General features: G+C 40.0%; 1 protein-coding gene across 16 annotated transcripts in view; it reads right to left on the reverse strand.

The window, feature by feature from the left end:
* Nucleotides 1–16,719, reverse strand: part of EYA4 (EYA transcriptional coactivator and phosphatase 4) — a 270,841-nt gene that overhangs the window by 24,789 nt on the left and 229,333 nt on the right. For all 16 annotated transcript variants that reach the window (XR_003521675.2, XM_027603539.2, XM_027603546.2 and 13 more), the window contains 2 exons: nt 15,551–15,634; nt 872–961 (listed from right to left, as the gene is read on the reverse strand). Coding sequence is in view for 15 of the 16 variants with exons in the window: in XM_027603539.2 (XP_027459340.1) it covers nt 872–961; nt 15,551–15,634 (174 nt within the window). In the remaining variant the exon portion in view is untranslated. The remainder of the gene's footprint in view (nt 1–871; nt 962–15,550; nt 15,635–16,719) is intronic.

The raw sequence follows: 16,719 nt of genomic DNA on the forward strand, positions 1-16,719 counted from the left end.
AAATGTTCTGCACAAGGTGGGATTTCATCAATAATAATCTCCCTCTCCATTTATAGTAGGATTATAGATAAACACTTTTATTTCATTGTGAAACCATTGGGTAAAAAATAAATGTAAATATGTCACTTAAAAAATATTTCACCACAGTTGCACTTGATTGAGAAGTACTTTTGCTCAGTGCTCAGCTACTCAGTTACTTCAAATTTTACCATCTGAATGCCTAATAACTCAGATCATTAGCACCCAGATTATATACCTTATTACAGTACTTATTTAGCAGTCTTCAGACTATTGGGGGAGGGGGAGTTCTTTCATTTTGTTATTGTTTTTACTTTCCCTTTGAGGTTGGAAATGAAAAGATAAATAAGAACAAAAGAAAAATGCAATGCAACCAACCAGATGTGCTATGTAAACAGCTCTAGCACTGTTTTACCCAGATGCAGAGGAAATAAGGAATGATAATGTTGTCTAAAATTAGGCTTCAGATTATCTACACAACTTAATGGCCCATGCCAGCACCATGAATAGTACCCAGCGATTTAACCTAAATAATATCCTGGTTAGGAATCTGGAAAAGCTAATGTTGACTCCAAAGGTGCCCGGTGGGTTGTCTGGTATGGGACAGCAAAGCAGAGCTTCTCCTTTTCTGAGATACTTTTGTTTTAAACAGGTGCCAGTAAATAGGCAGAATTCATTAGTGCAAGTTAGCTTTTGTTTATATTTGTATATACATTTTTCCCGTTGACAGAAATTTTGCTATCCTCTTGAGCTAAATATTTTTCAGATTTCTTGAGGTTATCTGCCTATTTAGAAGCCATCTAAGCATTATAATAGTTGGGATACGATTATTCCTTTCTTTTTCAATTCTTACCTCTAAATCATTAAAAAATAAATGTGTATCAGCAAGATTAAAAATCATTTCCTCCATTCGGAGTCCCAGGGTTACAGCCATGGGGGGATCCTGAAAAGAAAATACACATAGAATGAGGTAAAATTTCAGTAACCACTTATTATTAAGAATATTTTTTTTTATTAAGAATATTTGAAGTGCATATTATTGGGGGAAGTGGGGGTGGGTAGACTGTATGGATTTTTACCTAGGATCCAAAAGATTTCCTTAAAAAGCTGCCTTTCCAAAGGATAATCTAAACCATACTAAATATACATCTGAGAATTTAGAGGAAGTCATACACACATCAAGACAACTTGGAACACATTTCCACATACATCTGTATGTTCGTGAGGAGGAAGTAGGAAGCAAGCTAGTTCACAGGACCCGGTTTATACGTGCTCCATGGAAAGTCCTTTGGAGAAAGATATTTGGATGGGCTACCGAAGAATGGAGCAGACTTATACAGAAAAGGAAAGGCCATCCTTCAAGAATAACAGATAATAAGTAGGTAAAGGAGAAAAGGAGGACTTCGGGGTGTCTGCAGGACGGGGGCAGAAAAATGTCATCTGAAGGTGGGCCAGGAAGAGCTGGTGGAACACGTTAAAACCACCACTCAGTTGTTAATTGCACTTTGATCGACAGGCAACATTTATTTGAGTACGCATACAGCTTGGTCTAACTGGCCTTTGACTAGGCATTTAGAGGGTAGGGCTGAGGATAACTAAAGGAACATTAATTCAGTAAAAGTAATCTAAGTAGAAAATACATAATGTTTAAAAGTTTAATGAACATAAGGGAGTTAGTAAGGAGGCAAGTGACTTAATTCTTTTCTACAGAAACCGAGATATTATCTAGCAGCAATGAGCTGAGAACCAAGACCAAAGCTGGTACTTTACCATGATTAACCAGAGTTGACAGCCTGGCATCAGAGGTGGAAGACTTTGAAAAGTAGGGAGAGTTTAGGGATAGGGCTGGGGAAGTAATTCATGCACAAACATTGTGCTTGAAATGATGGTGGTTGAAATGATCTCTAAAGGAGAATTGCAATAGGTATGCCTCTGGAGATACAGAAACTAGAAAACCTGGAAGGGACAAAGCCTCAGAATTTGAGACCAGAATGGGTATTAGCAGGGAGAAGAATACGGTTTCGAATAAAGCTGACAAGTCTAGAAGGATACTGTTGGTTTTGGCTGAGAAATTATTTTGGAAGACTTTAGAGGGTGATTTGGGTTGAGTGGCTGGGCCAGGAGCCAGATTGTAGAGATTTGAGGAGAGAGAACCAAACTTGTGTTTTCAATGTTCTAATAAATGGCATTTCAAAAAAAAATATTTAAACTTGGGGAAATTAATGTTAACTTTACTTCAATTTATGATAAGGATATGCAACCCAACAGGCCAAGCTGTGTTCGTTTATACCCCTGAACTTATTCCACTTAGCAGGAGAAGCCCTTCCTCATCCAATTCCTACATGGCAACGACCAACTTTCTGCCTATACTCCCTTCCATATGCTTTGAGGAGGAAACCCTAGAATAAACATATTTGAAGTGAGTGTCAGCTTCATATTCCATAGTGATTAAAACTTAGAGAATAGGAATTGAGTGCTAAGAAAGAAAGAGGTCACCGAGGTGTCCTGAGCAAAGTGAAGACTCGATGTGGGAGAAGATGAAGATAGGGCAGTAAAGATATGTTGGATGTCAACACAATTTTCTAACTGTTTGCATCGCTTCCTTAGAGATTTCTGTGGATTTTATAGTCAGAGACTCTCTTTTCAAAAACAGATGTTCACTGTTCACATACTTGATGGCATCCTGGTATCATGTCCTCCAGTCGCTCAGACTTGCCTGCTAGATTCATTTGTCTTCCAGTGACAGGATCATTTGGAGCAACAAACCCAAAGACCAGATAAATTCCATTTTCTCCAACAAATATTCAAGAACACAAACAGAAACAGGGAGTGCCCATTTTGTGTCTCAGAAGGATCTCTTGCTGTTACCTTCAAGCACGAAATTCTTCTTTTTCCTTACTTCTTTTGTTGTTGTTCATGTTTTTGTTGCTGTTGAAAAAAAATCCCTGAAGGCTGACTAATTTTGTTTCAAAGTCTACATTTGTCTTTTTCTGTTCAGGAATTCCTATTTCCAGTCTCTGTCTCTGTCTTTTGGAGTGGGGTGGATAGGCTGAGGATGGAAAACTTGTAAATATTCTGTCTAGTCATGGGACCATGAACAAAAAGTCTATAGAAATATCAGGAAAAATCAAATGTAATTATAGCATGAAAACATGTAATTCCATTAGTGATGCTCGCTGCTTTTGAGGAATGTTCAGTGATGCAAGACAATAAAACTGAGCTCTACACTACTCTGTTATGTTTCTGATGATTACTGCCCTAAAGATATATATTTCAGATGGGGATTCAGAAACGTCCTATTTAAAAGGTTTTCCTTCTAGAGACTCGGTTGGTTGAATTCTTCTCCTATGAAGCGCCAATTTTTTCTTTTTAAGGTCTTAAATAAAATTACTGAATTTCTTATATTCATGTCTCACATTCTTTGCATTTATAGATCAGATTTATGAGGCTGGGAGAAAACATACTGTTCCTCTTTGATTGTTACTTTCATTGATTCCACGCTTCTGAAGTCCATAACTCTCTATGCGACCCATGATAGGCAAATCCATGAAGAATGCATTTTGTGCATCTGATAAGCATGCAAATACAATTAAAAAAAAAACCAACATGAATTCTCTAACAAGTAAGCATAGCGTACGGTATGATGAAAACTGTATCTGAGCACTCCACGGGAATGCAGCCCCAAGGCACTAGACGGGGTCGTTCCTTGGTTTTTCAGGCTATGGCGATCCCACATCCCATTCTACTCAGAGCCAGGATTTAGTAAGCATTTTGGCAAAATATCATTTGTTAACTGGGAAAGTTTAGGTTTGAGGTTTGCCGGAGTGTGAACTAGCTGTATTTTACTGAGGTTTCCAGAGAACAAGGCCTGTTGAAAAGGAGGTGTTGCGTCAGCCATGCCAAAGGCTTGGCACAGATGGGCTAGGGACAGTCATGCCACAAGCCAAGGAAAACCATGTCTGTAAGAAGTGGTGATCTTGTTTCTAAGAGAATGTTTAGTGAGGGCTTACTTTCAAATATCGAGTTTCCCACCCTCCCAGCTTACTAAGTCACTGGGACAGCTAAATCTAAGCAGATTATAATACCACATTTTTCTAGCTAAAGAACCCACAGATGTAAGAATCCAAGAAAGATGACCAGCAAGTTGGGGGAGGTGGTCTTAGCGAGGATCTGTAATGGTGGGCACCCTCTGCTTGGCCAGACTCCTGAGAAGGAGCTACCAGAGCCAGCAACCCCATGGTTTTATCAGGCATTTGAGAGTTAAACATACTTCTGGATTGAACCCAAATTTTATACAGAGATGTTTGCTCATTTTCATGAGATGTTTGTAGAATTATGGGCACCTTATGAATCAAGAGTTACTGCCTTTTTTAAGTTTAACTGTAGTGCGTGTTGAGTTTAGGGTCTGAAATGAAGTGACAGTGAAAACTTGGATGGGGGGGTGGGGAGCGGGATAATAAGGGCACCAACAGCGCTTTGTGGAAGCTCTGATACACATTATACACATATAACCATTCCAGTACGTTCCAAGTGTCTACAGCAGAGTTTAACATGGTGCAAACTGAACTTCTGCCAATTTACTCTGTGTACTGCTCTATTAAAATACTTAAACTATTCCCAAGACATTTTAAGAGAGGGAGGGGGAGGGAGAGACAGAGAGAGAAAGAGAGAGAGGGAGGGAGGGAGTGACGGAGGGAGGATGAAGAAAATGAATAACTCTTGGCCCTTAAATGTGTGATTCTAAGCCAGATGTTACCAGTTTTTAACCAAGTCAGGATCAAGTACGGCACTTCTCTATATCAAAATACTAATGCCTATTAGCCATGTTAGCACAGAACATAAATTGGAGCCAGACTGTCTGTCTATGGGCCTCTGCCCTGCACTGGGCCATCAGCTGGAATTCCTCCTCTAGAGACACAATGTAAAAATATCTCAGGAGAGGCAGCAATTATGTATTTTTAAAGAAATAAGGAACTTTTTTCTTTTTTCAAAAAAGAACTAAAGCTCTTGGAGCAGTTATTCCTTTGGGACCAGAAGCACATTTGTCGACTTGGGGGCTCCAAGGCGGATGATGTGCACGTTCATTACAGAAGGAGGCAGACAGCAGCACTGTGAACTAGGGTAGGAAGAGCTAGTGGGTTTGCGAGAGTACGTGAACTCTTCTCATCGGTGACAGAGGATGAAGTGAAACTCAGTCATGAATCAGAAGGGCAATTTTACAACTGACATGTTTCTCTATGATGGACAGGCAGAGGGCTTCAGGGTTCTCAGGGGGAACTGGAGAAGGCGCTCAGGAACACCCATTCTGTTAGCGTGTATTCACTGAGTGTCTGCAATGTGTCAGACGTGTTCAAATTCCGGGCAGAGAGCAGAGAATCAAATAAAGAAAGTTCCTGCCCTTATGGGGTTAATACTATTACTGGATGAGTTACCTGAGAAGTAAATGGACAAAATCCATGTAAATATATAGTATGTCAGGTGGTGAAAAAAATCAGAGTCAGCAGACACAGAAGGCTATGGGGACGGGTGGTGATGGCTCATTTAAACACAGTTCAGGGAAGGCCTTTCTCAGGAGGTGACAGTTGAGGTTAAGAACCTGAACACAGTAAGGGAACTAGCCGTGCAGAGAAGAGGGGGCAGTGAGCACATGTGGAGGCAAGAGGGAGTCCGCATGCGTGGAGTGGTGTGAGGCACCGTGATCTCAGAGAAGGGAAGCAGAGCGGAGTGCTCAACTGGTTCAGACACACAGCAAGACAAACCAGGAATCTGGCAAGCAGGTCATTCCTCAGACTTGAAGGGACAGGCAGAGAGTGAGAGTAGCAACTGAAAATGGGCTCCAGAGGCTTTTCTGGTGATGGGACCATTACAACATGAAATATGGCATAAAGAATAATCCAGAAGAGTGAGGAACTGGGGACTCAGGCATGAAAACGGTCATTTCCAGAGTCAATTTATTGGGTAAGTACAAGGGCCTTGATCCAGGACATGAATGGAGGTGCAAAGAGAAGGTAGAGAATATGGTTACGGTGTGAAGATGAAGCAATTTTTTTCAGCCTTTCAGTTTTTTTGTTTTGTTTTGTTTTTTTGTTTTGTTGTTTTTTCCTCCAGTGAGGAATTTTGTGCAGAATTGAGAAGAGCTTTGAAGGTCTGAGGGGAGAGGAGGTTTGAAATAGTCAGCTGGAAGAGTTAATTAACTCAAGAGTGCTGGACCCACTGGAGATTTGTGGACACAATCAGCTGCTAAGATACAGGGAGAGAGTCGGGCAGGTTTTTCTTCAACGTGAGTCTGATGCCTAAAGAGCAGAATAAGGAGAGTGAGGCTTTATGGGAAAGTGGGGCTACAGGGACATCCAGGGCTGAGGTGATGATGTCTAATGCAGAGCCCGTCAAACTTGATCACACATGAGAAACACCTGGAGAGTGTTTAAAAATCCTACTGCTTACCCCACACCCCACACCAGTGACATCAGATTCTCTGAGGTGGAAGCTATGCATCGGTAATTTCAAAGCTCTCCAGTGATTCCAATGTACGAATAAGACAAAATCAACAGATTAGCACCTTGCTACTCAAAGTGTGGTTCACAGACCAGCAGCCTTGACATCACCTGGGAGCTTGTAAGAAAGACCGAATAGCAGACCCTACCCCAGATCTACCCAAGCAGAATATGCAGTTTAGTAAGATCGTCAAGTGATTCATATGCATGTTGATATTTAAAAAGTACTAGTTAAGAGCTCTCATGAAGTTCTGGGACAGTAAGGAAGACCAGAGCTGGTATGAGCTTCTGGTTTCCCAAGAGGTAAGCCTCTGGGTTGCTTCTGAAGGACTCTAAGACTTGAGTCAGTCTGATCACTGAGTAGAATGCTAGTTCAGTAGAATTTCTTAGGAACTAGGATGCCCATAATTTAAAGTTATGAGTAAGAGTGCATTGCTTCACCTTCATCTCCATAAAGACTACCTGTGGACTTAACTTCAGCAACCAAATGACCCACAGTGGCTCTTTTCTTAGTCATATAGCCAGATACCTGCTGGGGAGCTCGTAAATGTGGAAAACTAGCTAATTTTTGCTCAGGATTAAGAGTACTCATCCAAAATTTAAGCATTCGATGTAAGCAACATATTTGCAATTGAATAGTAGTTAATATTAAGTAATCAGAAACCCTGATGGAGGCATTATTCAACTTACCACTACCAACTTCTGTTTCAATCAGAAGAGATTCCAATAAACAAATGATGGAATACAAATACTTCAAGGGGAAATACATCAGTAGTAGTACACTACACTTGCAGCTGCTATGCTATATTCCTGCTACTGTGGTGACTCTGGATCCATGAGACTTGAATTTTTATTAGTTTTTGGCCCTTCTAGCCCATCATATGCCATATATATATTTTTAAATATAAAAAACAAAATAGCATATGGTTATACTATAGCATTGCAACTGGGTGAGAAGGAAACAGGTTGGTGAGAACGGCCATGGGACGATAAGCTGGAAAGCCCAGGACCGAGAGAGGAGGGGAGGGGCAGCGATGACTGAACACACCCAACTGGGGTGGCCATGGGACTTGGTGGGGATGGGGGAGGGGCAGGGAGGTGAGTGGTACTGAGAGGAAGGGTGTAGAAAAGAGAGGAGACAGTAACCTAGAAAATGGACAGTTGATGACTTAAGGAAACTTAAGGGACAGTAATCACCAAATCTGCCCTGTCCACCTCCTGAAGATGGGAGATTGAGCAAGTTTATAAACTGAGATCATAAACAGGGACTGAAATTTCAAGGGAGGTTAAAGAAGTCTCCTCTAGAAGTTCGTGTTTTTAAGAAACGAATTACCACTCACTTTTCTGGTCTATTAATTTCAAGCGAATAAATGTCATGTCCCTTCAAGATCTTTCCCTTTTCTCTTCTACTCCCAGCAATAACTTGGTGAGGCTGGGCTTCACTAAAAGTGAGCATGATGTTTGGCTATTTATGATATCACCTAGAGCCGTTCAATCCAATAGAAAAAAAAATTCTCTGAAAGGAACAGATAGTCAACAGAAAAGGAACACAGAGCTCTGCAAGAGGAGTCTCTATGACAGAGTTTGAGAAATGTCACTGTTTTTGACTTTGGCTTTACTAGTACATATATGCACACTGTAATTTTGTACATACCATTCACATACACATACGTGCACACAAACGCACATATTATGAACAACCATGTAGCACACCATAACATTTCTGAGGCTTGAGAATTCTGCACTCACTCACTTGTATGCTCCACATACTATCTTGTCACCGTCTACTTCCCTACAACAATGAGCCGAGTATCTTACATCATGAGACAAAACAACAGATATAAATATATGCAAATTTCTTCAGGAAATATCCAGTTTTCCCAAAATTCAGTTTCCCAACATTCAGATTTCCTTGAAACCAGATAAAGTAGGTTACACTTACTGAATGTTTATTCTGTGGTAGGCAATGGGTCGAATTTTAATGCATTTGCTCATTTAACCCTCCTAATCACATGATTAATTTTATCATCCTTCCTTTTTTATATAGAAGGTAACTGAGGCTCACAAAGTTTAAATAAACTACCAAGGTCACATGTGCAGTAGGAGGTAGAGCTAGAATTTAAACTCAGGTCCATTCTCCCTTCAGAGCCAGAATGCTCTAGCCATTATGCCCAGAGGGGAGGTGACCTGCCCTGGTGTTAACGTTGCCATTAGGGTGGCCTCTAATCCATGGTTCCAACACTTAATTAATTCTAACCACTTCCTTTTAAGTCATGTTGCTTTTTCTTAGTTGGCATGCACCTAAGTCAGTACTTACCTTCATAGCTATCTCAAAATTTAAAATCCAGCTGGTGCCATTTCAGAAATCTTTCTATATACGTGTGTGTGCACTTTTAACATAAAAGTAACCAATTGGTATATGCTGATGGACATCTTATTTCCCCAGAGCTGCTCTTCTATAAGATGTTGTCTACAGTGAGCAAGTAGCTTGGGGAGCTGGAATTTCAATTTCTCAGTACAAGGTAACTAATCAACTGTTCACTTTTCCTTCAGTCTTCTTCCCTGACTTGGGCTATTTCCTTTGCTTCCTCATCCATACTGTGGAATAACTTTGGAGAATCATGGCTTCACGGTACATGACATATTAATGTTCCAAAATGAATCAAATCCCTAAAGCACAATTTATTTAGCTCCTTTCATCCCTCCTTCAAAAAAGAGGAATTACTACAACTTACCAAGTAAAATAATGCATACACATAATCAGGGAATAGGAATAATCTTCACCAACTCTTAACAGATGACGGATGATTCCTCATCTATGTCCTGCAAATTTACAAACTCCCATTCTGGAGTTTTACAAGGCTGAAAACTGTACGTGCCCACAGGTGCTCTGCTGTAAAGCCCATCATTAGCTTCATCAGCAGTGGGGCTCAAACACCCACATAGCTCACTTGCCATTATGGTAAATATCCGGGAGCTCTTCTGCTTGGGAAAAGAACATGCTGTGTTGACAACAGAACAGAGTCCAAAAGAGCTAAGTTTTTAGGAAGATCCTTGGAAAATTCACAGTATCATTTACTTGTAAGTGCAACTAGGATTTTCCAGAAGTTTCTTTTTTAAATTAAAATGCAAAAGTTAGTTACCCAGGGCTGTTTATAAGTGAAAGGGCATTCCTAAATTATTATGTTCCATGCATTTTATTTTTATAGGTGGTGGGGAAAAAAAAAAACAGACCAAAAGAATGTAGAGATTAAGAACATATCAAAGATATGTGGGTTCTCACTGGCCATACCACTTAGGAGTTGTGTGAGATACTACCAACCACACAGGGTGGTGACGAAAATTATGGAGATAATGCATTTAACTGGACACTGGGCAAAATGTCAGGTCCATAGCAAGAACTCAAGATGGTGCTTATTTTTTTTCTTGGTGAGAGAAAGAAAGATAAATAGAGAGGTAAGTAGACATGGTTCTGTCAGGACATGATTTTGTATCTCTGGCACATACATTTCCAGCTCCCAGATCACTATATGTCAGGCCACTATGATACCACTTCATACAACCACTGACCTTCTGTGTGTCCAGAAATAACTGCCATTAGTCATTTCTCATTTGGGGGAAATAGTGTGTATTTTTATAAGTTTCTCTGGCCTAGGATGCGGATGATAGTTTTCAGAGCTGAGTGCTACTTTTATACATTTACATTACCTCATTTAATCCATCAAGCAACCCCAGGAAGGAAAAAGATTATGATCATTTTCAGGTGAGACAGGCTCAGAGGTTAAACGACTCGCCTCAGGCACATCCAGGCACAGGACTTCCTTCTAACTTCTAGCTTGGTGCTCCTTCAGCTGGATTACTGCCTTAAAGACTGTGTTCTGAGCAGCATCCAGGACTCAGGAAACTCTTTTGGGATGACCGAGAACAATGGGAAGGGACTGGCTCCATGAGGGAAGTGTGACATCTCCAGTCCCTCAACATCTCCATTTCACCTAGAGCAGGTCTGCCCTCAGATGTTTTATATAAAGATGCTTGGTGTGACGCAGTAAATGTGCACAAAAGATTCTCGGGTGAGAAGGAAAAAACTGAAAAATCACTATGTTATACAAAAATGTTGTGCTCTAAAAATGCATGTTGTGGAAACAAGATTCATCCAACAAACGAAAAGGACTGAAGACATTAACAATCGCAAGCTGATACAACCTTTAAGTAGTATAAGGGTCGTTCTTTTCTCTCCAGATAGAATGGCCCTGGTCACTTCTGTTATTAGCAAAGCAAAGTCCTTCTGAATTGTCAACTAGTCACCAGAATGACCTCATTTCAGGCAGTTCTCAAGGTCATTACTGAAGACACTAGGGAACTGAGGAATTAAACATGGTTACAAAGGATTCTCAACTGTGAAACATCTCAAGACCTCTAACATGATAATGTGTACTGGATGGCCATAAAATGCAAGTAGTCACTACGTGTTTGTGGCCATGCCATGGGCCTTTCCACAAAGACTACCAATTAATATGTCACAGAACTCACTTTTTCAAGAAAAAATGTTGGGGAAATACCCTATTCTAGTGGTTCTTAAAGCATGGTTTATCAGCTTTATTGGGGGTTTATTCCAAATGCAAAATCTCAGGTCCCACCCAGACCTACAGAATCCGAAACTCTGGGGGCCGGACGCAGCCATCTGTGTTTAACAAGCCCCTCGGGTCATGGTGACTCACATGGAAGGTCAAGAAAAGCTGTTCCTGTCTAAATCACTACCATTTCTTATTTACTGCATAGTAGCCTACAAGTCTCCACACAGCAGCCAATTATAAACCATCATGTCCTCTCTCAGCCAAAAACCCTCCAACACACTGCGCCTAGAATAAACCCCAAGTGCCTTATGGGAGATACCCTAGCTGATGCGGCCCCCTGCTCACCACTCTGTTCTTACCCTGAGATATCCTCTCCCTTGTTTACAACCTTCCAGCCACACTACTCCTTTATGTTCCTGGAACACTGGCAGACTGTTCCTGTTCCAGGGCCCTCCTATGCCCGCTGCCCGGAACACTCCTCCATGCTCTCCCCTTCCCCCACATCAACACAGCTAGCTCCTTCTTGAAATCCAGGTCTCAGTATCAGCGTCACCTCCATGGTCAGACCCCAGTGATGCTCTACATGACACAGTTTCATTGTCTTCACAGGGGTTATGGCTATCGGCTCTGATTTTGTTTGCTTGTAAGCTCCATGAGAGCAGGAAGCTGGTCTGTCTTGCATTAAGTAAATATTTGCTAGATGAATATAGTCTGTCTACAGAGCTCTAGTTTTACCATTTTTACCTGTGGTTTGTGGGCAAGTGGAAGCTGCCCAATGCCCTCTTGGTCCCCTCTGGATGACCTCTGAGCTGCGTGTGGCCTCCAGCTTCAAAAGATGGGCCTGACATAACATCCCTTATTTAGCTACTTCCCAATATGCCAAGATAGTAATGTCTTACTGGCGAGAAGACAATGCCAACTTCCTTTTGGACATTAAGGAACATGTCAACGATCAAATGACTTTTAGAAAAATGTAAATAATAATTCAATAAATAAAGTCATCTAAGTTGTTTATCATGGACTTCAAGAAGGGTGTTTTCATTCTGATTAGAAAAAAAATAGAACCTAAACAAATTTTTACTTTAATTTCCTTAAATTGCCCAAGTGAAACATTATTCAATGTGGTGAATTCCAACAGGCTCCCCGCCTGTTAGAATCATATAAAGTACAAGGACTTGTTATGAGACTGACCAAATGTACCAGCATTTAGCATTTTGTGACCTTGGTCATGTTTGTTAGCCCCTCAAAACCCTGGGTTTCTGCATCCATTAAACTTGGATCACAACAAGTTACAGCAGAGTAATTAAGAGAATCAAGTGGGATAACATTTGTGAAAGTGACCAATAACAGGTTTTTTGAAAGTTGATTCCTGCCAACTGTTCTGCGAAGCCTTTCAAACATGTTCTCTCTTTCATTCTTATTCACTATAGGTGGTACTATTCCCATTTTACAGAAATTGAGGCCAAGTGATGAAGGACTTTGCCTGAGGTCACAGAGCTGCAAGCATCAGCGCTGGGTTTTCAAAGTGAAGTTTATCTAACTCAAAGGTCCTTGCTCTTAACCATCATCCCTAGTGCTTGTGAAATGCTGAACACAGGCTCCATCCACCACACAGTAGGTGTTCTATAAATGCAAGTTTATCTTCCCCAAACTTTCAACAGTGCACCTGTTTCTTTTCCCATGCTATACTGCCATGAGGCAGTAGATATCTATCTGCCACGATCCATTTCACTGAACATTTCTAAACTTTTACCTCTTGATGGAAAAGTATCCCAAACGTCTGAGAGAAGATCGTTCAAATTATTTCAACCTAAAGGGAACTCCCATAACTGCCCACATGGTTCCTCACTGATTGTCTTTACTCTTTTTAGGATATGTCACATATTGTGTTCATGGCACATAGGTCTATGGTGTGTGATGTGCTGTAGCAGAAACGAGATGGGTTTTGGGACCAAATAGTCCAGAGCCCCACGACTCATCTCTGCCACTGACTAGCTGGATGACTCTGCACATGTTTTATTCCCTGAGTATGTTTCCTCATTTAGAGATGGGGAGAAAATCCTCTCTCTTACAACTGTTGCAACTAAATAACATTAGTTCCCTCCTGCCCTTCACGTTGTCCCCCTCTTTGGATAAGCTCTGTGATTTTAAGCATTGAAAATGTCTCTTTTGTATTCCAACAAAGCTGTCTGACAATACTTTAAGAGAATGGAACTTGTTTGTATGTGAAATTGATGCTGCATGTCCAGGTGGCCATCTGGGGAAGTGAGAGGTGTCTTTCGGTGATGCACCACTGCTGAGGAAAGCATGAGAACTTTGCTATTACAATTGTTCTTGGAACCAGTTTGAGTCACTCAAGAAAGGCGGCTTGTTATTCAGGGTTTTTTTATGGTTCACCCCCCGCCACCTCTTTACTGGCTCCCCTTCTTATCCCAAAGGGAAGTCTATGCTCAGTACTGGGAGGGGTACAACTTAATTTTTGCCAAAAAGAAAAAAAATGTACATACACACACATATATATAATGACATTTTGACCATGCTCCTTATTTATCACTTTGGGTTCAAATGATCTTACTATTTCTAACAATCAAAACCACCACAAAAGGATGAAGGTGTGAAGTGAGGAAATCCTCCAAAAATCTAAAGGTAATTCCAAAAGATGACTTCCACCACTGGTCTGACACAATGGAAGCAACATGGATATTTAGGTATAGCCTTTGATGGTGACTGACTATTTTGAAGCGCACTTTATTTGGATTCATATGTTCAAGTTAGATTATCTTAAACACTGATGTACTATGAAACTTAGCCATATAAAAATATTGCAGTCAGTTCAGCAGCATTTACTGGGTAGTCCTCAACAGCCAAAACTACTCCAGAAGAAATGTTTTAGACTGTTCTCCAGAAACTTTTTAAACTGTATACTCTACCAGTCATCGAATTCTGAATGTGCACCCCAAATTTATATATGGTTACTTTATTTATATGTTATGTACATATTGTTTAAATTATAATAATATGCATGTATTTGTAAAGTATGTGCATTATAAAACATATAACAATACAAACTGTTAAGACAAAAATGTGTGTGGTACACACATTACTTTTTTTCCTTATCTTTGTGGAGCATCTTGTGTATATCTGGCGCATGTTCATACATCCTGCTTTGGAGACCACTGTTTTAAATGACAATGATTGTGATAAAGGGGCTAAGACCCTTTTTTGTAAATGGCTGTTAAGCAAAACTATTACCTTTCAGTATTTGTTTAGTTACATATATTACTCACACCAAAAATCAAATACAGTGCAGATTCACCAAGAGTGCAATACACAAATACATCAAGTAGGAAATACTTGAGCACAATTCATCATTATCGGTCTAGGAGACAAAACTTAACAGAACTGCTAAACACTGCATGCTGGGCTGACATGAGACCCTCATAAATAATGAAACACTATAAAAACACAGGGAGGGTACTTCTATAAGTGTAATATGCAAAGGAGGCAAAGTCAGATATAACATTGAATATGGTAACTGAAGGCAGGCCAACCTGTTCTGAGTTGACCCTGGTCAGATTATGAATCCTATAGAGTCAAAAACTCAGACAACAATGGCCTAAACCACTGTTTCCCTGACTAGTGTGCTGGAGTTGCCCTATCTTTGTACTTGTACTCACACAGAGAACGCCAACACAGTCATAAGAAATGAGCTAACTACGAAAAGGATGGCAAGAAAGAAAGGAAGAGGAATCACGAGACCATCTGTCTCTGAATTTGTGTGTGTGAGGGGGTGTTACCCCCAGTGTCTGCTCAAATGCTTATTCAAAGTTATAAAAAAATACTTGTATTCATAAATCCAAAGGATCTCTCAGACAAAAGATTACTTCCTTATTTCAACTGGCATTCTATGGCAACATTTGGTGCAATAAGTGAAGTCAAGCAATTTCTTAAAGTTTCCTTATGAGAGGATGATATATGATTTTATAATGTTGAAAGTCCATTTTAATCTACAAAATAATTTTTCTAAAATGATTATGTCATAGTAATAAGCTTGCTTTTGATGCAGAAAAATCAAAGGCATTCTGAAAAAAAGAAATTCAATTTTGAGTTACGCTTGTAAAATTTGCCAGTTCTCATTAAAGAACAACGAGCCACTGGAAATTACTTAAGAGCAGATTTGACAGCCTACAATAAAAACACTTAAATGTATTTAAATTGCTCTGGATTTTTTTTTTAAAGATTTATTTATTTATTTGAGAGAGAGAGAGCAAGCGAGCACAAGAGTGTGAGCAGGGGGAAGGCCGTGGGAGAGAGAGAATCTCAAGCAGACTCCCCACTGAGGGTGGAGCCTGCCACAGGGCTCAATCTCCTGACCCTGAGATCATGAACTGAAATTACTCTGGATTTTTGAACAAAATAAAATTCCAACAAGGTGTCTTGGGCTGGAATTTCGTGATCTCTTACCTTGCCATACTTCTGGGCATAAGACCCTGTGAGCAGTGAGTGGAAAACAATGATGGTTTCATCCAAGTCCCAGACAAACACACGCTGAAGAAAAATACAAGTATCAGAGAATTATCAAGTTCTAAGGAAACAGAAATCTCTTAGTTGAAAACATCTGACTTCATCGTTGGGTATAATCTCAATACCATTTTATAAAAAACTACGCTACTCCATTAATTTTTTTCCAAGTTTGCCAGATGTTACCACGATAAAACCAGAGCAGGGAGAGTGATTAAAAAAAAAAGTCATAATAAGCTTAAAGATCAGATGTCCTAATTTGAATGAACTCATCTAAATATTTACTTGCAGTTAATACCCCAAAAGACCCATTTGAACTTAGGATATAAGTGTGCCTGAAATGCTATTTTAAAATCTTTTGCCTCATGGATTCATGAGATTTTGCAATTCGTGCAAAGGATTAAATTTTTAAAAATATTTTTAAAAAACAGTGAATGATCCCTAAACAGAAATTGCAAACTGTAGACCTCTGGGTTAGATTAGGCCATCAGATGGGTTGTTTAGTTTGCACAGTGTTTAGAAAGATTTCAAATTATTTTTTGATGTACTGTATGGTGAATAACGTAACATAATAAAATACCATAAATTTTTTTAAAAAAGAAAGATTTCAAATTATTGATCAACATTTCAAGATTAGGAGATTTCACACAAACATCAGGGTTCTGACCGCAGCAGGGCAACTGGAAGATACTGCAATGCTGACTGATATTCCACATGGCGGTGATGGGTGGGCCCCCTTCAACTGGGCCAATGCTCCCTGCTCTCCACATTCTGCTGACTCCCTGGCCCTGTTCACTCATTTATATCACCTGCTGGGTTCCTGAAGGCACCGGAATGCACTACTGTCCTTCAGGTGAAAGAAGTGGTGTCTTACAAAGAGGCACAATGACTATTATTTGATTTTACCAAGTCTGGAAATTTGGGTATTTTTCTTAATTGAAGGATGCAGTTGTGTAAGAAGTAACACAGTACGGTTAAGAACAGTTTCCCTGATGTTTTAGAATAAAAATCAACCTGCTTAGCATGCACATATCTCAAAAGAGCTCTCAACAAGAAAAATAGATGCGTGGAAGTTCTTATAGATACAAAAATGTTAACATGTATCAAATGAT

The sequence above is a fragment of the Zalophus californianus genome, chromosome 7 (genome assembly GCF_009762305.2).
Source record: "Zalophus californianus isolate mZalCal1 chromosome 7, mZalCal1.pri.v2, whole genome shotgun sequence".
Lineage (NCBI taxonomy): Eukaryota > Metazoa > Chordata > Mammalia > Carnivora > Otariidae > Zalophus > Zalophus californianus.